The 26,448-nt window shown below is 37.5% G+C and overlaps 2 protein-coding genes across 3 annotated transcripts; one reads left to right on the forward strand and one right to left on the reverse strand.

Annotated features, from left to right (window-relative positions):
• Positions 1 to 498: 498 nt before the first annotated feature.
• On the reverse strand, positions 499 to 17,151 carry LOC135466623 (mitochondrial potassium channel ATP-binding subunit-like). Of its 2 annotated transcripts, none has more exons than XM_064744206.1 (18): positions 17,009 to 17,151; positions 15,623 to 16,028; positions 15,252 to 15,407; positions 13,260 to 13,405; positions 11,598 to 11,673; positions 10,225 to 10,365; positions 9,103 to 9,188; positions 8,439 to 8,536; positions 7,311 to 7,416; positions 4,963 to 5,035; positions 4,593 to 4,712; positions 4,399 to 4,471; positions 3,824 to 3,957; positions 3,468 to 3,539; positions 2,634 to 2,812; positions 1,823 to 1,881; positions 1,298 to 1,386; positions 499 to 974 (listed from the first exon to the last, which is right to left on the reverse strand). In XM_064744206.1, the coding sequence occupies exons 1-18, from the start codon at positions 17,041 to 17,043 to the stop codon at positions 882 to 884; spliced, it is 2,142 nt and encodes a 713-aa protein (XP_064600276.1). In that variant the 5' UTR covers positions 17,044 to 17,151; the 3' UTR covers positions 499 to 881. The 2 variants fall into 2 exon arrangements, with proteins under 2 accessions (XP_064600276.1, XP_064600275.1); XM_064744205.1 differs by lacking the exon at positions 17,009 to 17,151 and adding an exon at positions 16,528 to 16,994.
• Positions 17,152 to 17,621: 470 nt separating this feature from the next.
• LOC135467690 (opioid growth factor receptor-like protein 1) lies at positions 17,622 to 26,130 on the forward strand. Its single transcript, XM_064745498.1, has 7 exons — positions 17,622 to 17,938; positions 20,550 to 20,624; positions 21,232 to 21,304; positions 21,585 to 21,663; positions 22,568 to 22,634; positions 23,226 to 23,374; positions 23,796 to 26,130. The coding sequence occupies exons 1-7, from the start codon at positions 17,684 to 17,686 to the stop codon at positions 24,034 to 24,036; spliced, it is 939 nt and encodes a 312-aa protein (XP_064601568.1). The 5' UTR covers positions 17,622 to 17,683; the 3' UTR covers positions 24,037 to 26,130.
• Positions 26,131 to 26,448: the final 318 nt, after the last annotated feature.

Here is a 26,448-nt window from a genome sequence, read left to right on the forward strand (position 1 = left end):
TCGTGTTTTTGCAATGTGTGTGGCAGGAGAACAAGAACCATTCCCAAAATGAACAGGCAAAAAAATCAAATTAGCTGAAGACTTCAGAGGGCCTGTTTGTGGAAAATGCCTGACCTCCAGAAGAAAGTCCTATGGACTCTATGAAGTACACACATAAAACTGGATATAATGTGAATCGCTGTTTTGAAAAATATGTTATGTTTACTGTTGATCATTGAGATTATGATACCTCAAAAGGGCTCACTCTCTTCCATTGATATTTTCACATTGGGCTATGTATTTCATGTTTGAATGGTCAATATACCTCATTAGCTATACACTGTAAAGCTCTGTTGACAGTTCCTTATTCAGCTATATCCAACCATTGGTAGGACCAAATGTCTACTTACAACAGATGGACTGCCTTCTGGTAACACAGTACCCTAGGAGACATTTAGTGAGGACATAATGATAAAATAAAGCCAATATGACGTTTTTCCACACTTCAGCGTGAGGCGTATATTTGTCAATTATGTGCACAAAATGGGTATTACTAACAAATGAATAATACAAAATTCTACATGATAATGGGCACACAAAAATTCAGGTTCTTCCTGAGGGTATAATTCAGCCTAAAACTAATCCTATATGTATCACAGTCTCCATGTATGTATGTATGTATACTGTACAAGATCTCCATAAAAATCTATGATTGAATGGTCAAGAAAGACAGGAGTCATGTTCTACAATGTTGTGCACAATTACTGAAAACGTTTACTGATCACTATTAAGTTCCTTCCAGACTTTTACTAGTTCCTTTCAGACTTGTCTTATTTCCCTTTTAACTGGACCTATTTCCCTTTTAACTTGACCTATTTTCCTTTAAACCTGACCTATTTCCCTCAGACTTGTTCTAATTCCTCCTCTACATGTTGTTTCTGCATTAACTCCCAGTAATAACCCTTCTTCCTCCTCAGATCCTCATGACTTCCCATCTGAAATAGACAAAATCCTCACATTATCATTTTATGTCTTCACCAAAAATCTTGTTAGAGCACTGGGGCAACTTTTACAAAACTTTGTCACATTTCTTGTAACTTTTTTCATAAAAGACGTTAATATTACAGTGTCATAAGGAGAGGTCATTTATAGGAAAAATTACGAAAAATTGATTTATAATAATTTTATTATTATAATAATTACTGCACTTACTTTCAATAAATCTGAGACAATCACATGTAACAGTATACATGTTTACCGTAAGCTGAGTGGAACATTGGCAGTCAAATGTTTCAGCACGTTCCCACTTGTTGCTCACCTCTACAATCTTGCCTTTGGCCACCACAGCAATAGCGTCAGCATCTCGGATAGTGCTCAGCCTGTGGGCAATGATCAGTACTGTTCTACCTGAAATGGAATCTACATGTAAGCTTTGTTTGAAGATGGTGATTGAAGTCAAATCAAGGAAAAACATATGAACATGTTAAAACTGCATGGTAATATCAGGGTTGACATGACTGATCTGTCCTTCAGTGTTGTGTATATATATATATATATATATATATAGTTTTGTTATAATGCTACATCTACAAAATCCACACATTTGGCAAGGCTACCACCCTATTTGTCCGCTTAAACTCAAGTTCATGTAGCAATATAGTCCATAGTCTAATTATCAATCACTTTCACCAGCATGATTTAAAAGTTTTTAAGAATCTTGAAAACAAATACAAATTTTCAAGTCTTTTTAAGAGCCTTAAATATAATGCATTTTATTTAAGGACTGTTTTTAAAAACTTAAGATCATTAGACTACGTATTGAACAGACAGTATTGCACATTACCTTGAATAACCCTGTCAAGTGCCTCCTGTACAATACGCTCAGACTCTGCATCTAGGGCACTACCAAACAACAATGGTGTGAGATGCATATGGGTAGCAGTTAGTGCCTACACGTAGCACATGCTAGTATTTTAAGTTTAGCATTTCTTTGTAAAAAAAAAAAAAATGTAAAACTGTATCAGCTCAAATCATAGGTATTTGACTTACTAAAGAGATCTCTGCATTCAAATTAATAGCTTTTATTGGCATGGCTGAGTCAAGACTCAATATACAGTTCATGTAAAACCAAATCCCACTTCTCAACTTGAATTTTCTTCAAAATGATAGCACTGACACATGAACAGGAGTCTAACAGGTACCTGACCAGGAATACTGGTTTCTTTGGGCTTTGTCTGGAGTCCAACAACCAACACTGAATATTAATGTGAAATATTTCCATTCGTAAGCTAAGCACAAAACATGAAATACATAAATTATTCTGAGAAAAAGTGCTATCATTATATCTTCTTACGAAATGGGTATGCAGTATACTGCATTTCACTTAAAGTAAGCATTTTTCAAGTGACATGTTTTGCTTCATTCTGACTGACCCACCTTATAGGGCCACTTTTGAGCTTTTTCTGACTAATTTCTTATCAAAAAAGCTGAAGTCAAAAATATCATTTTAAGATTTTTATGTGCTTTCAAAAGTGCATTTCAGCAAACAAAACTTTAGGTGAAATAGAGTATCTATGCTTGGACGTTCACCATGCAAACATGTGAAACATCAAAATGATTCATGGCATGTGGCATCTGTGAGACAAGATGCATACCTAGTGGCCTCATCAAGGATGAGAATGGCTGGATTTTTGATGAGGGCTCTTGCTATAGCAATCCTCTGTTTCTGACCACCTGACACAGTCACCCCACGCTCTCCTAGCACAGTGCTGTAGCCTTCAGGGAAGTTGGTGATGAACTGATGAGCATTGGCAAGTCTAGCTGCTTCTACCACCTGGATCAAAGTAAAGCTTTTCACTGTCCAACCTGATCAAGACATGTCTAATATGTAACCAACAAAGTATGTTTCTGGGCAATGGAACACCTGATGGCCTGAGATGCATGTCATGTTAGCACAACATTACAGGAACAGACATGAGGGCATGTAAAGCGAACATTACAGAAATAGATTTGGGGGCATGTTAAAAGAACATTACAGGAACAGATATTAGGGCATGTTGAGAGAACATTATAGGAAAGATATGAGGGCATGTTAAGAGAACATTACAGGAACAGATATGGGGGCATGTTAAGAGAACATTACAGGAACAGATATGGGGGCATGTTACAAGAACATTATGGGAAGAGATATGGGGGCATGTATTTATTTATTTATTTGATCGAATAAAATAATATCAATACTCAAGAGTATTTTACTTACAAGATTTTACATATTGTGGGAGGAAACCGGGCAGAGCCCAGAGGAAACACATGAGCATCCGCAGGTTGCTGGCAGGAGAGGAAGTCAGTGTGAGCTGGACTTGAACTCACAGTGACCACAGGGTGAAATGCTCCTGGGTCATGCACCATCCTGGCATTCTACAAACACCTAGGCCACAGAGCTATGTTAAGAGAACATTACAGGAACAGATATGTATCTCACAGCTAACCTCCTGATCTGTGGCATCTGGCCGTCCATAACGTATATTCTCCATTACACTTGTGGCAAACAGGACAGGCTCCTACAGGGAATAGATACATTACACAATGACTTCAGCACACTCTAGTTTCACTTTTAAAACATGCAATTTATAAAGGCTAACATAGAATCCAAGCTACCATTTGGTCTACCTACATTTCAAAAATTATACAAGTATATTGCAAAGATTTATTAATAACTTAACATGTCTCTTTATTAAAAATGAAACTATTAAAAATAAATATATAAATAAAAAGAATTCAATACTGATTTTTACCACAGACTTGATACTAAATTTCATAACCAAGGAATGACTCTGAACCATACCTGGTTTATGAATCCTATAGCTTTTCCCCTTAGCCATGTTGGGTCAAGTGTCCGGATATCTTTACCATCTACAGTTATCTCCCCATGGTCGATGTCATAAAACCTCTCCAATAGTGCAGCAACTGTCGATTTTCCTGTTACACACACACAGAAGGCTAGAGTTAATACATAACCGTAAACATATTTCTATAAAGCAGTAAGAGAAAGGTAGTGAATTAGACCATTGAATTTCAATACCAGGTGGATTTTATCAATATCATTAAAAAAAAAACCCATTAAAAATATTGTTGTAATTCCACAATTCCATTAAATTATTTTTTTTTTTTTCATTCTTTCCTACATAAGAAGACAGCAAGAAGTACTGTAGTTCACCTAAAGTTTCATATGTAATTATACACTAATACAAGCAATGATACTCTTGATGCTTTACCACTTAACTTATGTGATAAGAAATTCATCAAACATCACAAAAAGATCCTTAAATCACCCTATAAGATTTGATGTCAAATACAGTATATGTAGCTAGATTTGAATCGAATATTCAGGAACAGTTACTCTGGCCATGACAAAGTTACCTCCCCCTGACAAGCCAACCAAGGCCACCACTTGTCCTCCCTTCACCTCCAGACTAAAGCCCTGTAGAACTTCCTGTAGGAGAGATGACAGACACGAACTATCATTATTTAAAGTATTCAATTTCTGACAAGTAACTTAAATACCATAAATGTACTTGAAATATTGCGAAGAAAGTCAACATGGTTGTACAGACCTGTTCCTTGCGAGTGGGGTAAGAAAACCTCACATTCCTGAACTCAATCTTGCCACACATTGAATGGAATGGTATTTTTTCTCCTCCAGTCAGATTCAGTTTGGGTTTCAACGTTGTAAGCTGGGAAAACAGCAATGCCAATCAACACTGTTACAAATAAATTTCACTACATTTCTTAGAAGAAGAATATCATAACTAAACTGATAGCACACATGTAGCCTGAAGTAAGAAGCCAACAATGTTAGTTTGAATGCAGTGAAATCTAAGTCTTGCTACACTTTTTATGATGAAATGGGTGATGCCTTCATAATTTGTCATTAGAATTACAATTAATTCATTTTCATTATGCTGCTGATGAATATAAACATACCTCAAAGACGCGGGATCCTGCACTCAAACCTCTGACAGCATGGCCAAACAACAGAGACAGCTGGGCAAGAGACCTGGCCGGGAAACCAAGAAGTTTATCACTTTTAGAAAATAGTGCCATGTTATGTACTATCTTAAATATCACATATAAAAAGCTTTCCAGCACTCCCAAGAAATTGGAGATAAAGAAATTGTTGTTAGTCTGAGTAAATACATAAAGACATAGGATTTATCATCAGGGTAGAATAGGAGAAGGCACAACTTGGCCTGGTCACGGATGACTGACCCACCCACTGCATGCTGGTCTATTGAGTTACGAAATGGCTTCATGCAGTCTTGTCCCGCTCTGATGTACACTGTAGGTTATCGACAATCAGCTAGATTCGCCCAGAAAGGAAGCTTTCTCCATGTATAGTATTTTTCCCTGTACGTAAATCATAACAAGCTGGTCACCAAGAACAGTTCTAAATTACTTATAAAATGATCTATGAGCACATGTTTCATTGACTGCTGTATGAGACTTGGTTAGGTTGTTACACTGATCTGAAAAGAGGTTGGAAGCTAATTTTCAGGGACACTCAGTGTAAAAGGCCCATCTGTTTAACATTAGAAAACTGACAAAATCAGACTATTTCCTGTCTTTGACAGAGTGCTGATACACTTTCCGAACAGCTTTCATGGAAAAAGATTACCGCAACCAAAAGAGCAAATTGAAAAAATACACAAGATACGCACAAGAGCTTGGGGTTATCAGCTTGGGGTTATCAGCGTCAGCGTGAACACACAGAGCGATTAAGTCTATAGGCTAACACATTGTGTAACGCTGTCCATATATAGTTAGGACAGGTCCAGCAAAAGTCAACATTGCTTTAAGGAAACTCCTCCTGGTGCGCAGTCATGTTTAAAAACCTCTACACTATTTTCTTCTGAGGTTTAAACTTACATGTACCTGTTGATAATAGAGGAAAAGATATTGTTGCATGCTTGGGTGGAGTGGTATATACACGTAGACTTTCAGGCCTGTTGCGGCTGCATGGGTGGGGCAGGTGACTCTAACAAATATTTACCTAATAGAATTAAAAATATTTGCAATGGCCTGGGCTTTACCCACTTCTGGTATTACCCTGGTTGATCTCCCCTAGACCTAATAAAAACATTAAGGATTAATTAATACCTACATATACATTTTAAATATAGACTCTAACAGACTCTAACCCCTCTACGGTAACCTAATTTCCTATAGATTTATGTACCATTGCAAATTATTTGCTTTCAATTCCCCGTGGACAAATGACACTACAACCTTATATAAATACAAATGAAAAACACGATGCATTATGTCTCAATTCTTTGTAGGAAGAGCATGGCTAATTGAAACCCTTGAGAATGGATATTCACGCAGAAAAGGTGTTCGAATACTGTCATATTTGTGGTGAAAGGGATGCTATGTGGAAAACTCCAGTCAAAAAGGCAAAACATCAGCCCTGACATTTGCAATGATGTTATCAAGGCCCATCCAATTTTCATCTCCGATCGATGCCCACTTATCTCAGTGTTGAATACAAAACTTCGTAATGGATCACAATAAATAAAATAACGACCAGTACTCAAGTTTGTTCCAAACCGAACTAGATAAACCGGTAGGAATCCATCGAGTACAAACAAACATGTAAATTCTAATATTTAGGCCCTACTGAATCTTACACAATAAGCTGATAAATCCGATAAATTTAGTAACTGTAGATCAACATTTGTAATCACACAGGCCCCATAATTCCTTTTTTGATTTTGTTTCTTATTGCATAGTGGTCATATAGGATGCTAATTAAAGAACCATCAACAACTCACCTGAGTTTCACAGAAACTTTAATATTACACATGTGTGTGTTTTTTCTGGCTTGTTCATGTGATTGCAAGATCAAGGTGCCAGCCAGTCCTTTCCTTGTCTTCTTCCTCTGCTTATTCACCAATTTACAAAGGCTTAAATGTTCAAAAGGTTTATTTATTTTAATTTCAACCAAAAACGACAAACAGAAGTACACAAACTTACAGGCGTTGTGGGCAAATGTCTGCGAGTTTGACTTAAATCTTTATCATAACACGTTTCCTGGCTGTTTGTCTGTGACAGCCTCGCGAGAGCTGTAGCGCCTAGGCCTCACCAAGCCAGACAGCTCTTATCTCTTGTATCAGAGAGCGGCCCCCGCAGTGTAGGTGTCGTACACTGAACACTTTTAAACCTTATAGTTGTGCCTCCTTCTGCTCTACCTCCATGGATTAACATTCACCTTTTGTCAAACTTTTTTTTGCTTCTAAATAATCATTGCATGGAAGTAACTTCAGGAGACTGACCTTTCAATGGTTTGTGTGGCCACCATGAAGGACATCAGGTCCCCAGGGGTCAGTTCATGAGTGGACATCAGGTTCCCCCCAGCAAATAGGACGCCCAAGACAATCCCTTAGGGTGAATAGAAAATAAAATTAAAGGCAAAGAAAACACTAACATGATGTATCCATCACATGAAAGACCATTAAAACGTGTCCATAAAAACAGTTCGATTTACTTTTTTAGAACTTTTTCAATGTAGGAAAATGCATTTGAAAGTTAAAATTCTACAATGGCATTTTTCTGAAAATACTGGGACCAGCAACATTACATTGGCTTTTTGCCACTTTAGCACAAATGGACATTAAAAATCTACATCATTAAAAATGCATATACATTATCGTACAGATTTAAGAATACATTCGCCAAATGGACCATGAAACGAGCTAGTTCAAGCTAAAAATATAAATGTAACGTCACTGATACAGTCTGGTTCATGACAGGCAACAGTCGAATACGATGTTTTAAAACCATTTAATTAACCTGGCTGGAAAAATTTAATAAAAAATCTGATTATTCTTCATTCAAATCTTGTCTTTGCCTCTAAGCCATGAACAACTGACTATTGCAGCAAAGAGAGTAAAACCAGAGCAGCAATGACAGTGATAGTTACCAAATGGTCAGACGTAACTGATAAAAGACATATAGAGTTATGGTTTCAGAAGCCAAGAATAATTTATTACTATTTGCCAGTAAATATTATCAGGGACAGGAAAACCAGTCAACACTATTTATTTGTTTGACTGATGTTGTATGCTGTACTCAGATGTACTCAGAATATTTCACTTGTACGACGACAGCCAGTATTATTGTGGTAGGAAGCCGGGCAGAGCCCGGGGAAAACCAACATGAGTTGAACTTGAACTCACAGAGACTGCATTGTTGAGAAGCTCCTGGGTCTCAATGGCGCATTGGCATGCTAACCACCTTGGCGACCGAACAACAACACTCTGTTGCAATGTGGCTACACTTGCTGCACCTTTAACATTTTCATCATCTTGGCAGCACTGGTTATTACAGTGTTAGCATTTAGGCAACATACTTTCCAGCACTGAGTCAATCAGGAATATTAGGGTGCCCACCCAGAATCTTACCATTCAGGGCAATGTTGGTGAGGCCCTGGAAGATCCCTATCCCCACCCCAAGCTTGATGTTTAGTCGACATGCCTCTTGCACTTCTCTCTCGTATAATCTGAAATTAACAATACAGGATTATCTTTTCAGCACTTTGCAAAGGCACAAGAAGCAAAATTTTAATATACATCAACACAGTGTTTGGGCATAGGGCCTGGCAGTTTCGTGGTCATATGTGGCTGTGATGTTTGTCTTTCCATCATCTGACACAGAGACCTTCGATAAATCCCATTCCTGGACATTCAAAGATTTCCTGTCTCTCAATTCTCGGACATCCTTTTGTGGCCATAAGTGATACACAGTGGTCAAGACACGCATTTATGTGGTCTTACATAAATGGTCATGGGAAATGACTTCCACCAATACATGTATGTGATACATTTTAGCTTGCTCTGCTCAACGATAATATGCGAGTCACATGTAAAAGTGCTCATCAGTAGAATATGCTTGCCAGTTCCAAAGGTCTGTGGTATTACAATGAGCACTGTTGAAGTGAATTTGTCTTTAATCAATGTAAATCAAGCAGATGATATGCATGGACTGAAGTTAAGCATTAAGTGTTTCAAAACTCAGGGCCCAAAGCTATTTAAGCAAAGGCTAATTGGCTACTAAAGTACAACATACTCAATTTCTTTTTCCTCCATGGCAAATGCTCTCACTGTTCTTACATTCCCAATGGCCTCATCTGCTACAGCGGTAGACTTTGCAACCTGGTAAATATAAGCAGTTTTTCCTGTATATGACTATATTAACAGTTACAGTAGATCCAAGAACTCCATTAAAGAGCATTTAGCATTTCTGTCAACCATGACAACTGTGAGTAACACTCAGCATTAAACAGAAATTTGCTGTTTCGCTTACCAGTATCATATAAGATTTCCAGACAGTTTTGGTACCCTAATTCCTCAATCTTTTTGCATATGAAAGAACAACTTTCTGTGATATCTAGATGATTCTGATGATTTATGTGAATAACACCCTCAGAAAACACTTGACTAACCATACCTTACACAGATAATTTCTATTTCATCACATCTAAATTGACCAACTAACTATGGATCACTCGATTCGAATTTGAAGGTATTGAGTGTTTGATGTTACCCTTAGAAATGCAGTTTTCAAATAAAGCAGGGGTCAAAATGTTGTCATTCAATCGTATTCAAGAGGTCAAAATAAAAACAATGAGCTCAAATTGTCATGATGACTCTGAATCATGACATGATTTCACACACATAAATAATCGCTTGTAGTAATTTATCCACTTTCACGCTGCTTTACAAAGTCTTCAATACATTCCACACACATTATATTGAATGACCTCAATTTGTCATGGTCATCACGATGAAGAGCTCAAATTATCAAACATTTTGACCCCTGACTACCATAAAAGAGATATTGATATCCCAATGCATGATGACATCACTGATTTAGGGCCCTGTAGGGCTATTGTAATTCTTCAACCTTTTTGCATGTTTGCGAAGTGTTTATTAGAGCATATTCAGAAGGCATTATTCTGTGTTGATGGATAATATTACACTTTTTGTGATGACCAGAAACTGACCAAACCAGTCCAAAAATGTGCATAAATTGCACCGAAAGTTGCTCTTTCGAAACGGCTGAGGAATCAGGGTACATGCCTACATGTATCTTCTATATGTATTGAGACATGCCAGTATTTGTCGTTTTATTTGCAGTATATGAGAGCAATGCAAAAGATTACCTGTGGGTATATCTGGCAGCCCTTACCTGTGTCTGTGAAGATCGTGAGAGAGCGCGTAAACCTGACCCTAGCAGAGTACCCACACCAATCACACCAGGTACAACCAACCCCATTACAAGCGTTAGTTTGGGGGAGATGAGCAGTAACGACACAACACAACCCACTGTCTGCAATAGACAATTCAGAAGGGTATTTAAGGGCATCGCACCTTGCAATCTCCTGACGAAAAGCTGTGCAGGAAGAACCATTCTGGTATCCTGTATGACGACAAATGCCCTAATAACACAACACTGGGTTTTTGATTTAACTTAATTATGACCCATAACCAATATATTATATGTGTACATCAGGGGTCCATAGAAGTCATTTTACCACAAACCAAGTCTGATTTGATTTACCGACAGGGTACTAATCACATAAAATTTACTGTGAAAATCAGCCACCGGTAATGAGAAAAAAGTGACCCACAAATAGTTATTTATGCCATGGAGTATTAACTATAATAATCTTTAAATAGAGAGGCTACATATCTAAAGAGATAAAATACTCAGCAACTTTATGTATCGTTGAATTGTCACTTTTTCCATAATGAATACGGCTGGATCTCAAAGGCCCAAATGGAACAAGTGCTGCCTGGCACACCATGTTATGTCTTTGAAATAAAAACAATGACCCTTTTTACTTTGAATCGATGTCGCTGGTAAATGTTCATATCTGGCAGAGAAGGTTTTAATTTCACTGCTACAGCCCATTTATCAAATTTCAGACTCCTGAAAACAAAACCTGGAGGAAAACTGCATGTTTGCCTTGAAAAGAGCTGAAGATGTTAGCGCCACCTGATGTCAAGGGGAGGAAACCAGTCAGACCGTGTGCACTTACATGCAGTCACTTGGGCTATGTTAATCCCCCAAAACAGAATGATCGGAAGCCGAAGTAGGTCAAATTATTTGTGAGGGCTGATTTGACAGAAACAAAAGAAACTTACTATGTGTCATGTTTGATTTCATGTGCCCATCCGCTTCCAAGAATTACCTTCTTAAATCTAATCAATGATAAGGGTCATGAAGATTTCCACAAAAGGGAGATAACTCGTAACTTGCGGAACTTTGGATATGTTCAAATTGAGTCTATGTACAATTTTTATTATTTCTTCCAAAAAAACAACCTCAAATTGAATAAATATAACCATTTATTCGTTTTTTTATGCAACGGACAGAATACTGACTTGTCCAGATGACTTCTATAAACCCCTGATACATGTATGTCAAATCTGGGACTATATATATTATGTATGTATTCGTCCAAGGTCAAATATAAGTTGCTTTGTTTATGGGGAAATGATATACAAGATTCCTGTTTAATTCTCTAACATTTGGTCAAATGATAAGGGTTCTCGCACCTGTGTAATGGCTCTGAGTCCCTGAGATATGCAGAGCTTCAGTGAGCTCTTGAAGTCTTGTACATCTGACGTTAACCTGAAACAATGATAATACAGGAACACAGGGTCCTTGGACAGTCATGACAATACACCACACAACCTAAACTGAAAGACATGTAAATAACACAAGGTATCTTTAACTCTCAGAGATAATATACATCTATTACAACCTTAATCAGGGTATCACTCCACAACTCAACTTCCCTTCATTTGTCACTATTAAAATATGATGCATCATGTGTAGTGTGTGATTTGTGATATTGCGCCTGACCTTGGAATTTGAGAGATGTGATGAAACTCTCCACAACTCACATTTAAAATTTATCACAATGAATATGATGTTATTGCATCTTAACCTTGTCTTCTTATTAAGGTAATAAATGTGATCATATACATGTACTTTGTAGAATTCAGGACATAAACCTCCCTTAAATACATTGTATTTGGTAGAGATTGCCTAATATTAACTCAACCAGCTGATCAGAATAAAATATTCCTAAGATGATATTAATTACATTCCTTGTTTTAGTAAGGTAAATAATTTATATCAAATCTGCTGAATTGACAATATCTTGGATATCGTATGCATTGACTTTGTCAAAGGTTGGGCCAGCAGACTGGAATAAAACTGGACCTTAACAAAAAGGATTACCAGACCCCCGAGATATACATTGGCATACAGGAAAGATCCAACAATCCCTACATCAACTATGCTTGAAAGTGAATAATGAGCAATATGTCTGCTTCAACCTATGCTATGACTCAAGCAAAGACTAGAATAGTTTTTTTTTACTGCATAGCTTAGTACTCACACACATACACCATCATGGTGTGACTGAAATTGTTTAGTACTCACACACATACACCATCATGGTGTGGCTGAAATAGTTTAGTATTCACACACATACAACATCAGGGTGTGGCGGAAATTTTTTAGTATTCACACACATACACCATCATGGTGTGGCTGAAACTGTTTAGTACTCACACACATACAACATCATGGTGTGGCTGAAATAGTTTAGTACTCACACACATACACCATCATGGTGTGGCTGAAATAGTTTAGTACTCACACACATACAACATCATGGTGTGACTGAAATTGTTTAGTATTCACACACATACACCATCATGGTGTGGCTGAAACTGTTTAGTACTCACACACATACAACATCAGGGTGTGGCTGAAATTGTTTAGTATTCACACACATACACCATCATGGTGTGGCTGAAATAGTTTAGTACTCACACACATACAACATCATGGTGTGACTGAAATTGTTTAGTATTCACACACATACACCATCATGGTGTGGCTGAAACTGTTTAGTACTCACACACATACAACATCAGGGTGTGGCTGAAATTGTTTAGTACTCACACACATACACCATCATGGTGTGGCTGAAACTGTTTAGTACTCACACACATACACCATCATGGTGTGGCTGAAATAGTTTAGTATTCACACACTTACAACATCAGGGTGTGGCTGAAATATTTTAGTATTCACATACATACACCATCATGGCGTGGCTGAAATTTTTTAGTATGCACACACATACACCATCATGGTGTGGCTGCAATACTGTATATGAGTTGATAACATTCCTTACTCACCGATCTATCAGTTCTCCAGTTTTATTGTCATCAAAAAACTCCACATCTTGGCGAATGAGAGCCTGGAATAGTTGTGTCCTCAGTCGAGTTGCTAATCTTTCTCCAAGAACAGATAGAAAGGATATATAGCTGAATGTCAATGCTCCCTGAAAATATACATTGTGTGGCATCTGAGATATTGTTCTACATATATCGCTTGGAGAAAGTTTTGCAAAGCTTGTAATTCATACATTAATTTCTGCCTTTCTGAAAACTGATTTACCCAAAGCAGTATAAACTGGTGATATGGACAAAACAGAATGGATGTTGAGGCTGGTCTCAAATTTGTCGTGAAGTTTTCAATCAACATGACAAACCTTCTGAAAAAAAAAAATGTCATGGTAAAACCAACTAATACGTGTAGCAGTACTTTTTGTGATTCCAATTCCATGAAGCCATTTCTGACTTAAGAAAATTTGAAACACAATCTGACAGCTTGTTTTGGGGCTTTAGAAATTAAAATCTGTCAACATTGTCTTGAGACAAATGTGTCCAAATGTCAACTTCCAGTACCAAAAACTAAACATCGAACAGGATTTTTAATTTTTGACTTGTTTTTAATTCAGGACTTAAGACTGAATCCAAGAATCTAGCAGAACTTACACTCACACACAGACCCCATGTGGATATATATGAGCCTAATCCTGTAATGATGTGAGAGAATGACATTCTTCTCCATAGCCTGTTTTGTAACACAGGCTAACCTGCCAGGACAGCAATTCTAAACTCAATCTGTGTACAAGAGAAAAAGTAGTCCCCATTTGTTCGTCTTGTTGGCAGGGGCATTTCTGCCCTGGCGAGTTGGGCTACTTATCAAGAGTGACCTCCCCTGTCACATAATGGCTAGATCATCCATGCATAATTCAAACTGATTTTAGAGCATTAAACCATACCTGCATTGTGGCAATGTTGCAGCTTAATAATTTAAAGCTCAGATTTATGGTTTCTTTTTATGTTTAAATCCAGCTTGTTTATACCCACTTCGCTCAAAGAGCTAAGCCCTAACAGCTGCAAGCTTCAAAGAACATTTTTGCATGTAAATATAGCGCATACCAAGAATAGCTAAAAAAATCGCTTACCATGCACGGCCAAGCTTAGAGGAAGTATATATATGCCTGGGGATTAAGGTCATATAATACATGTACTTAACAATTTTTCAGTCATCTGATGACGAGAAGTGTGCATATATAGTGTGTCTTCTTGTGGCAGGGTGAGTCCATGCCTCCAAACTGAAGCATCATGACGAAGACACCAAACATGATGCCCCACCCAGACTAACCTGTCTTGTTTCCTGGCTCTAACCTATGAGGCAGATGCTTTAAGCCACCGAAGCATTCTACTAAGAGGAAGTATCAGTCGGGATATCAATATGTTTTGCTATACTTAGTACATGTATAGGTATTCATGTTCTAAGGCTGCTAACTTGAGCTACATATGTGGCCGTGGAACTGTTGTACCACAATGCTGCTAGATATGACTCATAAGGGGTCAGCCAAGGAAGTCTGGAGCACACAACAGCTTGCAAAGTAAACAACACACAAATATAACTTAAAGACTTTCTACTGTTTTACTCTTTCCCAACTGTGACATTTATTTAAAGCCTCCTGAAATTCCAGCACTTCCAAGGACCTTTATTACAATCAGTCAAGATCTGAAATGTTTAAAAAAAAAAACAAAAAAAAACAAGTACGTTTCAGGTTTTTAAGGAACTATGCAAACCCCACTGAACACTGCTGTTATAAACTGTTATCGGATGGCGTACAGTTTCCACTGTACTTTGCAAGGCCAAGTGAAATGTGTGGGAAAACTTTTTTATGGCAGATAGTCAGATGATCTGGCAGTGTGTAAACCCTCCACCACTTTCCTCCTGGTATTAGTAGGATACTAATAAATGTATTGACACTGTCAATTTTCGATTTCTTTAACTTTCTTTAAATGCACACATGCTTTTACCTGAATTCCATAGTAAGCGATGAGGTGTAAGGCTGGAATTTTGATGTCATCCATGAATGATGTCGCTGTTTCTACTGTGAACTTTGACACAACATTTACCACATCTCCCAGCAGAAGAGGAATTCGAACATTAACCAATGCAACTCCCAAGGCACTCTATGCAAATGAAACAATAAAAAATTATCAGTTTGTGCTTATCAGGTTGACCTTTTTTCACGGTGCTACTTTCGAATTAATCCATACAAGAGAATGCAGGTTTTTTGTAAGGATTCTGATACATACTTATAATATATATTACACACTATCCTTAAATCTGAAGACTGATCCGGTAGTAGATGCACTTTACATTTACCTTTCAAAATTCAACTTACTATTATTGCAGCTATTAAATACCAGATATCTGGTAGCAGTAACTTGAAAAACTCTCTCCAGCAGAATGGAGGTTCCTCTTTCTCTTCAAGGTCATCTAGTAGACGGCTTGGAGTTCGTTTTGCTTTGCATTCGACGATAACTCCCCTCCTGTTAGCATGTCTTATGGCCCAGTACCCCACAAATCCAGTCCCCAATCCTATATGGGTAGGTTGAAATTTTGACAAGCTATTTAGAAACGGAATTCTTTCAAATATCCCATGTTTAGCTGATGTTCTTGATAATGATGAAAAACATTTGAAATTTTGCCCTAACTTCAGTAAATTGTGCCTTAACTGACTAAATTGTCGTAGATGCTTCACTTGTGGCTTTCCATCCCTTAAACATCTCCATGACAAATTAGCAAACCTGCAAAGAAAAAATGTTACACATTCACTTAAATGTATACGTACATTTCATATGTCACATTACATCACGTATGTCAATATAGATAATTTACAGAAAGGTACAAAAACAGCACACTGTAATTCAGCGAGCTAAATGACCTTCCTCCTTTTTTAACATTCTGACATTTACCTTGTCAGTTTACCAACCCAATGAATGACAAAAATGTGGAGGCAGTCCATTTAACGATGTTGAATTGAACGTACTTGTGCTGGACTAACCTCAACCATTGTACTGTATTCCTACACACTTATTTCAGCTCCCTACATGATTTCCTTGTTTACTCAACGTCTGAGAGCGTCTGCTTCGGGACCGGTAGATCCAGGATCAATCCTTGATCGAGTCACACCTAAGACTTTAAAAGAGGAAGTTGTAACTTCCTCACTTGGCGTTCAGCATGAAGGGGATAGTGCAACGACTGGTTGACCCGTATCAGTATAATGGCTTGGGCGAGTCGACTTACTTGCCTTCCGTAAGTCGTCTCAGTGAAGCAGCACTAAATAAAAGAGCGGTGGAAATCCGTCCTGCAACAAGGAGGCACATTACACATACATGCACCCTAATGATTCCTTCATCGTCATATGACTGAAAAATTGTTGAGTACGACGTTAAACCCCAAGCACTCACTGACTCACTCACTCAACGTCTGACACCTGTCAGAATTTAAACAAGGAGGTAGACTTGAATTTATTGCTCTATTTGATAAAAAAAGATGTTCTGCCTAAGGTTTCTTTGTGCCACATTAAGTTACGTGAATTTTAAAAACTGAATACAGCTCAAAATCTAGTTGGGATGCTACTTTAGTGCATGAAGTGATTATGCCAGAGCAAATACAACAAAAAGTATTGAAGTCACAAGGTGTCTGATACTGAAAACCGCTTCACCACTGCACACGTGTTCTACCACCGGCACCGGACTAGTCTTCATTTTCTAACGTCACTTGCCTAGAAGTAAGAAGACAGGATCCTAAATATGGCATGGTGATTTTTGTAAAAGGTAAATCGGAACTACAACAGCTTAGGCATTGTAGGCTGATAGAAAGACCTCGATCTGAAGGTCTTCAAACGGTGACGGACGGTCGCATTCTTTTATCGTCTGCAAAGCCCAATCTGTCATGCACTCTACTGGAAAGTTTCGTAGTCGCATGAATTTTCTGATTATCAAAAAAGTCATTTCTTCCTTTTAAAAAAGAGTTATTTTCTATATAATGTATTTATTTATTAAAGCTATCAGCAAAAAAGCTATCAGAATCTCAAAATACGAAACTTACGCTAAAAATACGCTGTAAAAATGCGAGGTTTTACATTTTGTCCGAAAAGGGATGTCTCTTAGAATCACTCCTGTTTTTATTACACTTCCATTACCTTGTAGGAAGAAAACTGGCACCGAAACAGGGATGAACATTCATAGCTGTGCTGAATTTAAATATAAATTAAGTTTGAATATTGAACCATGACATTTTTAAGTCCGAGTTCAATGATATGATAAGTTTGCATTTTGTAAATAACCCTTTTGTTTATAGCATGTGACATCGGGGATTTCCCGGTCGTCAAAATTTCCTCCAGACACGGATGTAAATATTCGCTGGCCAATAAGCGTTTTTTCTGGTGGTGTGAACTATGTCAAATTCCCGCATTAAATCCCCTAAACAGCCTGGCATAGAACAGTATTTTAGTAAAAGCGAAACCAGGGAAAACCGGGCTTCAGGGTCAGATAAGATCTTATCAAGCCGAAGCAGTGGACCATCTTCTGGCTTTAACAGCCATCAACATTCACTGGTCGACAAACGTCGCAGACAACACACAGATCATACCAAGCACCGCAGAACAGCTGACCACACCAAAATGGGCTTGATTTTTGGCAAACCAGATGATGTGAGTATCGTAAAGCTCAGTATGGTTTCATGTTATTTCCCAAAGCAAAACTTAAAAAATACAATATGATTTTACACTGTTCACTGTCAAGTGATCAATGATTTCTGTGTACAGCACAACTTGCATTTGCATAATGACCTGAAAATCTGCATCTGTATGTTACACATTAAGCCTGTGCATTCGTGTAAATGGATGCCGTGTGTCCTGTGGCATTATGACATCATAGTGTGGGCTGTGGTCTAGTTGTTAAAGGTGCTAGCCTTTCAGTCGCAAAGACACACGAGGTTAGGGTTGAAATGTAGTTCAGTTAAATTAATCATCGATTACAGCAATGTTTGATGACCAGAATGTCCATGAACTATCAGATTCTCAAATCACTGGTGACAGTTGAATGAGTGATTCATGACAGTTGCGTGGCTGTTTGTACAGTCTAACTTCTGTTGTTGTGGTTTGCAAATAGGCGTGTCATCACATCTGGGAAAGTTTGTCCCGTACTTACCAAAGGTGGGTGATTTATGCTAGGCACTTCACTTTGCTAGCCACAGGGGAAACCAGTGATAAACAATGCACCACTTCAACTGTCAACTTTGGCTCTTACCTCTCAGCTCGCCCACACATGTAACATCTCACATATATTCCACTTTGTAAGGACACGTGAGACCAGATTCAGCTCATAGTCATCGCTAGAGCAGCAGCCATTTTGCCTTCACCACAGTTTTGGGTCTTGAAAAAGTTAGCCAGTCACTTAGCCACTCTTCAGATTTTTCGGGGACAAGATTTGGGTCGTATTATATCCAATATGCAGCTTTAATTATCTGTGTACATTCATGTACAGTTAGGTTTCAACTCTGCTTACTTTTAAAAATTTCATTAAATTAAAGCGCATAGTAAGACATCATCTTTATTTGTGTTGTTCATCTTTATATCATAAAACTGGGATTATATAGGCTACATGTACATGTATTACAAACACAGGTGATGATATTCATATAATTAGCAGATTTCCTGGTGTTGACTTCATGCTGATACTCCAGGAAGCTGCTGACCTGGAGAGTAGAGTCCCAGCACACATGTTATCACAGCCCACATGTTACCATCCTTCCTGCCATTATAGTGAAACTAGCATTACAGATCAAAATCTGACTACTGCTTACAGCTAATCAGCTTTTCACATTAACAAGTAAGTTAAGGAAATAGTTAGGCATGGAAAATCCTAGTCTTAAAATAATAATGATTGGTGTAACATGTGCTTCGAAGAATTATTATGATAAACACTCCAACGAAAGGAAAATCCAGGCAATTATGAAAACCTCAAAACAGAATTTATACTGATGTGTCAGCAAGATTTGCTGATAGTTTAATCTAGTTTGAGCACCTATTGTACAATAGCAACAATGAATGGCATGCTTCTTCGAATTAAATGAGCTTTGCAGGCATGTTTTAGTAAATTATATACAAAAAGATAATGAAAAATGATTAAAAAAAACCCAGTAGCTTTATGTCGAATCTGCTGCTACCACACATATAGTCAGTCTAAAACAGATTTTATTTTCATTTATTAATATTACCCTTCCCCAATTCCAAATCTCCATCTTAAAGCCTCGTAAAGAAGTTTCATAGAATTCTAGTTGAACAGGTTTTTAAACTAAAGAGCAATGTACTTCCGGATTCTGCAGAAATCTATCATTCCAAATCTAAGAGGAGCAGGTGTTACCTATGAATTACATGTACCTGTATTACATTTAAATTTGATTGATTGGTGTGAACATCATACTAAAAAATTGTCTGCTTATTATTTTTATATGATGGGAGTCATAGGGGACTTAGTATTATACACCTGGACATCACCAGGTGCACAAATCAAAGATACCGCCAACACACTTGTAAAAAATCGTGTTGACATGAAGCATTTCCTGGAGGATCCTCTGTTTTAACATGGAATGATACAGATTTGTTCTTTTTTGAATTTCTAATTAATTTTTTTTGAGTGGTAGGGAAAATATAGGATCGGCTTGCACAAATGCCACTTGAGACCATTCAGTACATTGGATGATAGCATTTACCATTCAGTGTGACCGGAACAAGACAGGTGGCTTTAATATCAGTGGGATCTGGCCCACTGTATAGCTTGGCTTGTATATGACAGTCACAGACGAGAGAATCTATGATTATAGTATGCTAACAGTCAGTAGAATCTCTGAGCTGCCTGGGTGGTATTTATCTGATTGATGTTTTATGTGGTACTCAATAATATTTTACTTATACAATGGTTGCTGGCATTATAGTGCAAGGAAACACTGCTGTCCTTCCCAAGTATGACCGAAGAAGAAGCCAGCATTAGCTGTACTTGAATTCACGTTGAGCGCATTTATGAGAGGTTCCTGAGTCATTGCTGGACTAACGCCTGAGTGTAAATTCTCAGCTATGTTATATATCTGATATAAGTTTCAGTTTCAGTTTAACTCATATATTACCTGCATATATGTATTTATGGGTTGAGTGGATACTCGTTTGCCACTGTTCTAATTACTCTTAGATTATTTCATGAGATAAGGTAATGAAATATCATGAAGGGTTAAGTTATTGTGTTTGTCAATCTGTGTTTTGACAGGAGACAGACTGTATGATGAAATTTATGAGAGACAAAAGTGCCCGAGATTTGGAAAAATACAGGAAATCTTACCCAGTAAGTATATATATATGGCAATGGACACTGACTCTTAGCATGATATAAAGCATGAAGGTATTGCAATTAATACCGTTTTGTTTATAGCCATGCAGAATAGAGATTAAGATTGGCTGAGTTAGCAGTGTTTTTCAAAAATATCAGGAAGAATTCTGTGGAGTTGGTTGTATAAGGTGACAGAGACATGATAAGCGAGTCAGGCTTTATTGCATAGTCATCAGCTGTATGCCTCTGACAGTGAATTAAACATTGTACATTCAATACAGCTATTGCAACAGGGTAAGATATACTTGGAGTGGTATTGTCATGATGACATAATATTGAAAGAGAGAAGACAAATTTGTCGGGGTAGAATATGTCATTTGTGCCAGTATGCGTGTGAATTTCTGTTTGGTTTGGTGAGTGGTCATAGACAAATAAACTACAACTTATATCAGAGTCTTTTTTTTTTTAGAATCCCATGTGGGTAATTGAACATCATGAAATGTAACCAATTGAAACTGTATTGTAACTTCTTAACGCTGATTCTAATGCTTGTAAACACCTGTTAGTATTGAACACCAACATTTGTATGACATGATGTTAATCTCTACTGCTCTGTCTTCAGGGAAAAGTGGATGACCCAGAGCAAACAGACAATTATCTTTTCTACACCAATCAGCTTGTGTGCAAACCAGATGGTAAGCTATAACCAACAACATATCGCTCATATTTATTATAATCTAAATCTTAGGGAAATGAAAACTATATTTCTGGTTAAACCAGGAAAACTTTTAAAAATTTTATGTAATTGAAGTATTACTTGTATTTATGTAGGCCAGTTGTTGAACTGTTATAAACTTAACAGTTGTTTCCATCAGGAAATGATATTTGCTTTCAGGTGTTGCTTTCTTAAAAGTACATGGTGTACAGAAAAAAACGCAAAGGATTCTTTTTTGACGTATTATTTTTGGTTGACAGGTGGCCTCATAGATGAGATTCATGAGAAATGGTGGGGAGATTATGAAAGACTGGAAATGCACCATGGATACATCCAATGGTAAGAGTCAGACAGCACCACTTTGTCAGGATCATTTTTGTGTAGTTTTAACTAGATACAATCTACTGTTAAGGTTACAGGAGTGCAAAATATATATCACCTGTCTTTTGTGTGGTACTATGCCATTTGATAGCACCATTAAACAATTTGCAGTTTTTTCTTCAACATATCAACCTAGCCTGAAACCCACGATCATTCACAAGTATTCCTAATCAAGAGACATAATACCAGTTTGTTATTTTGGTGATACAAGTGCATGAACCAGATTGTAGCATTTAAATGTTTTGGTAGTGCTACAGAACATTGACTATGTACAACCAAATACAAGTGATATTTTACATGTACAGTATTTCACCTGAATTTAGCATTTTCAGATTTCACATTTTGCTTGCTTCTGATTTATTCATCCACCTTATAGGGCAACTTAACAGTTTTGTGTGTAGTTCAGTTTATTTCTTATCACAAAAACTTAACTGTTGGTGTCAAAATTCTCATTTTAATGCCTTCCTGTGCTTCTAAAAAGTACATTTTTCATATCAACATTTAAGTGAAATACATTACATTTGTGTTTAAAATAATTGTTTGACATTTTTTGTGCCATTAAATAAGGAACATAGCAGTGCATTGTATTTAAACGTATCTATTTAGGTATATAATTACACCAGGAAGTTTATTGCAGTTGATGTGAACTACATGTATAGTGCATGTATGTCAGCAGCTAAACTCAGGTATTGCTTTAGTTTATGTTTACTCTTTACTTATGCAGTAATTGTTGCTTGAGTTGTTTACTCCAAGCACTCTGCTTTTCTCCACCAGTAAGTTGTCCCTGACATAAACATTTTTGGATGCATGTTTACACACTAATCAAAAAAGTACCTCAGTATGTAATGTACTTTTCTAACAGGTTGTTCCCAATTAGAGAGATTGGGATGAACTGGCACTCCCAAGAACTACAGCTCCATGAAGTTGAGGTATGAGCATCACTATATCATCATGTACTTTTACAAACATCCATTCCCAATGTGTGAGACTGGAATGAGCTGAAACTCCCACTTCCAAGATGGTTGCAAAAATATATTCCAGTTATGGCAAAATTAAATCATAAATATGAATCTAGCATTCTGCTTTTTGTTATTTAGGCTTAAACAAATGTTCCAACATGTCTCTTTTTCAAGACGTGCATCTAAATGCACATCTTTACAAAATCATGACCAGAGACCATAGGCCCCCACTGGCTCAGATGGTTAAAGCTCTGCCTCATCATGATGACCAAGCCTTAGGCCTGTGTGGTGACTTGTTCAAATCCAGCCCTTATTTTTTTTTTGGGCTACTCCAGATGCTAACACCTATAAATGTGACTGCTGTCATACAAAGCAAAACATTCTTAAGTACAGTGTTTAACACCAAACAATCAGATCTGATGAGAGAAAACCATAGAGAGTGTAATACTTGCATACACAAGTGTCATATTATTTGACATGTATACATGTTAAAATCTTGTCCAATAACAAATTGTAATATAGATGTGTTGTGTTTCAAATTTATATAATTCCTGATATCAGAAAATCCTGGCTGATGAGAAGGCAAAGGAAAGATTTCTCAAGTCCTACAAGATGATGTTAGATTTCTATGGGATGAAACTAAAAGATGAGGAGACTGGGGAAGTGTGTCGCTCGGAGAACTGGGAGGACAGGTTTAAACATCTTAACAGGTAAGAGCGGGTCACCTACAGCCCCAGCTCTGAAGCATTATCATCAGCATTATTTTAGGGCTTCAGGGGATTCCAACATCTTCTCTATTGTAGCAGGCTGGGTCGGATGGATGATCTTATTAAACTGAGCAAATTTATAGGTTGGTGTAGAATTGTTGTCTCTACCTGTATGAGTGTGGTTGTCATATGGAGATGAATTTTGTGTTTGCATCTTGGTGTACACAGATTGTGGAGGGGTAATCCCTGTGTATACCTCTGTAATAAAGAAGATGAATACTGTCCTTGCTACTTGAGCTCTGAAGTTTGTGAATTCTCATCTTACAGCTCCATGCACACCTGTGTGATAAATATATAATATATATATAATGTCAAATCTTTATAACTACTTGAGCACTGATTCCTGTGAATGTTCTGCTTGCAGTTCCGTGCACAATTACCTGCGGATCACACGGATATTGAAGTGTCTAGGGGAGTTAGGGCTGGAGCACTACAAGTACCCAGTGGTGAGCTTCCTGATAGAGGAGGCTGGCTTCCACAGAACACTACGCAACACCCTCGAGAGCTGTATTATGTACTGGATTGAGACTGTCAAGGATGGTAAACAGAGGGAGGATTTACGGCTGCATGTGAAACGTTACACGCGCAAACCGGTTCAGCTGTAAATAGGAGAATCACTTAACCTGGCTTGAATCAAACTGCATGTTCATTTATTTATATACATATTTTCTTGCAATGATGACATTCCTGCTGAATGGCGGTAAAAAGACTTGGACTTTGTGCGTACATGTATATAGTGTGACCACTAAAACGGGCACATTCAGATTACTGTGGTACATGTGTGTGATACAGCATGGAAGATAAGACATGATCTGAACATCTTCAGTCTCATGAATATAGCAGGAGTCGCACTTCCTGCAACGCATCTAAGGTGGGAGCCTGGGGGTACATGAAATCAAGACTGTCATATAACTATGCATGGACATCATGGTAGAAAACTGAACCAAAGTATCAAATTAATATACAGGGTGCATAGTGGAGATAAACTGCGAGAAAATGCTGCTTCATTTGACACCTGTCAGGTTACAGGAATGAAAAAAATGCTTTCACTGGTTTGACTGTGACTTTTAGTCAGGAGGTTTGTCAGGTACCTGTTAATGTACCTGTCAGGTACCTACAACTCTATGCATACCAGTTTCCTCCACCCAGAAACTCTACCAGTGTCCAGTGAGTGAAACATTCTTGAGTATATCAGCATACAATGAATCAAGAAAAGAACACAGAAATGATGTGATCAGAAGGCTGTGTGTTCATGAGAAAGAGAATGAGAAGTACATAAGGATAATATCCATGTACCGGTAACTAGATGTGGGTGTGACAAAGAAGAAAGATGGACAAGATGTGTATAAACTAGTTTTGTCATTCAAGCAGTAGCTGTGATAAGAGGACTCTAGTTATAAGATAAGTGGCGTAATTGACATGGCATTTATCTTATACATTTTTAATGGAACATTTAAGACAGGACAAGAAACTTTCAGGTTTCTGCTGCTTCTATTCATCCCAAGGCCTTGACGGCAATAAGTGGTCAGCAGTGTTCTCATGCGTGAAGTTCACTGGAGTCCACTTGCATTCCACCAATATAACATGACATGCGGGAGAGATGGCCAGTAAGTCCTCAAAGAGCCCAGTTCATGCTGGCTTCCTTTCGGGTCATAAGTGGGAAGGTCTTTAAGCAACCTGCGCATGAGCGTGAATTTCCACTGGGCTCTGCCCAGTTTCCTTTCACCATAATGCTGGCCACCATCGTATAAGTGAGATATTCTTGAGTACAGTGTAAAACATCAATTAAATAAATAAATAAATTTCTCAAATCTTGATCGTTTAACAACAGTCAAATAAAATAAATACAGAAAATTTGGTAATAAATTGTATTACTTTCAAATGCCAGTAACACCTGATATATCTCGTGCACATCTCCACACAGCAATACGCTTTTAATAGTCCCATCTCCACAATATTATGCATGCATTCATAATAGTTTCAGCGTAAGCATTTGAAATTGTGTTCAGTATTAGTTAATACCCATGTATGGAAGTACCGGTACTGGAAATTGTAATACCGGTACTGAGATATAATCTGGTCAGCCGTATTCAGTAGTGAATGGGAAGTTAGTCACGGGGATGGCAGGCTTTAATCTGGAAAATAAGGGAATTACTGTATATGACGTCAGATTTCATCCATGGTTACGTTTCTCATTTTGTCTGATTGTGAGAGTTGTATTGATATTTAAAGGTTTGTTTAGGGGGTGGTACCTTACTGAAAAGTCGATAGTTTCAGCTCCTAAGATAATATTTGTTTTTACCTTCATTTGTCTTAAAGATGCACATTTTAGGACGAAATTTTGGTCAAATATGGTGCTTTCAGCATAAAGTTTGAGTTCAAATTCATCCTGTTATCCCACTGTAGGCATGTTGCTTTATATTATACATGTAAATAAACATCAACACGTCATGCAAGATTATCACATAGATATGTGTGATATTTTTCTGAAGTTATATAATGTAACATTTACTTACAGATGCATGCAAAAATCATCACATAGATATGTGGTGTTATTAGTTGTATAGTATAACATTTATATATAGATGCATACTTGTATAATAATAATATAATAATATTTGTGCAAATTATGTAAGAATGTTCTGCTGTTAAAGGAATATAACAAGTAAAAGCTATAGTAAGTTGTGTCTTCTCTAAAATGCCTTGCGTTGTATTGATTCAATAGCATTTTCGTATTCAATTACGCTTTCTGAAAGCAGAAAGAACAGATTGGTAAATTAGTCAGTTCGGGTCTAGGGACGACAACTGTCTAATACTACTTTCAATCACCGCTGACAAGGTTATCTCCCCTACAGCAATTCTAAAATCACAACGTACATATGGATGCACCAGCTGAGCGCCAGTGGCTAAGAGTCGTAGAAAGGTAACGGATACGCCCAACTTCTAAAGCAGTGTGTGCTTTATTGATGTCAACTTTTGCATGGATAATGTTCATGCCTTTTACAGAAACTAGTGCT

This window comes from Liolophura sinensis, chromosome 6 (genome assembly GCF_032854445.1).
Source record: "Liolophura sinensis isolate JHLJ2023 chromosome 6, CUHK_Ljap_v2, whole genome shotgun sequence".
Taxonomy (NCBI): domain Eukaryota; kingdom Metazoa; phylum Mollusca; class Polyplacophora; order Chitonida; family Chitonidae; genus Liolophura; species Liolophura sinensis.

Bases quoted from the DNA above. Each gene is read 5' to 3' on its own strand.
- LOC135466623 (XM_064744205.1), bottom strand. From the start codon at position 16,607: ATGTGCCTCCTTGTTGCAGGACGGATTTCCACCGCTCTTTTATTTAGT. The intron at 9,189-10,224 runs GTAAGGGCTGCC...TATATTTACCAG, and splicing joins CACGATCTTCACAGACACAG to GTTGCAAAGTCTACCGCTGT. The intron at 8,537-9,102 runs GTATGTTGTACT...TGTTAATTTCAG, and splicing joins ATGGAGGAAAAAGAAATTGA to ATTATACGAGAGAGAAGTGC.
- LOC135467690 (XM_064745498.1), top strand. From the start codon at position 17,684: ATGTCAAATTCCCGCATTAAATCCCCTAAACAGCCTGGCATAGAACAG. The intron at 20,625-21,231 runs GTAAGTATATAT...CTCTGTCTTCAG, and splicing joins AATACAGGAAATCTTACCCA to GGAAAAGTGGATGACCCAGA. The intron at 21,305-21,584 runs GTAAGCTATAAC...TTTGGTTGACAG, and splicing joins GCTTGTGTGCAAACCAGATG to GTGGCCTCATAGATGAGATT.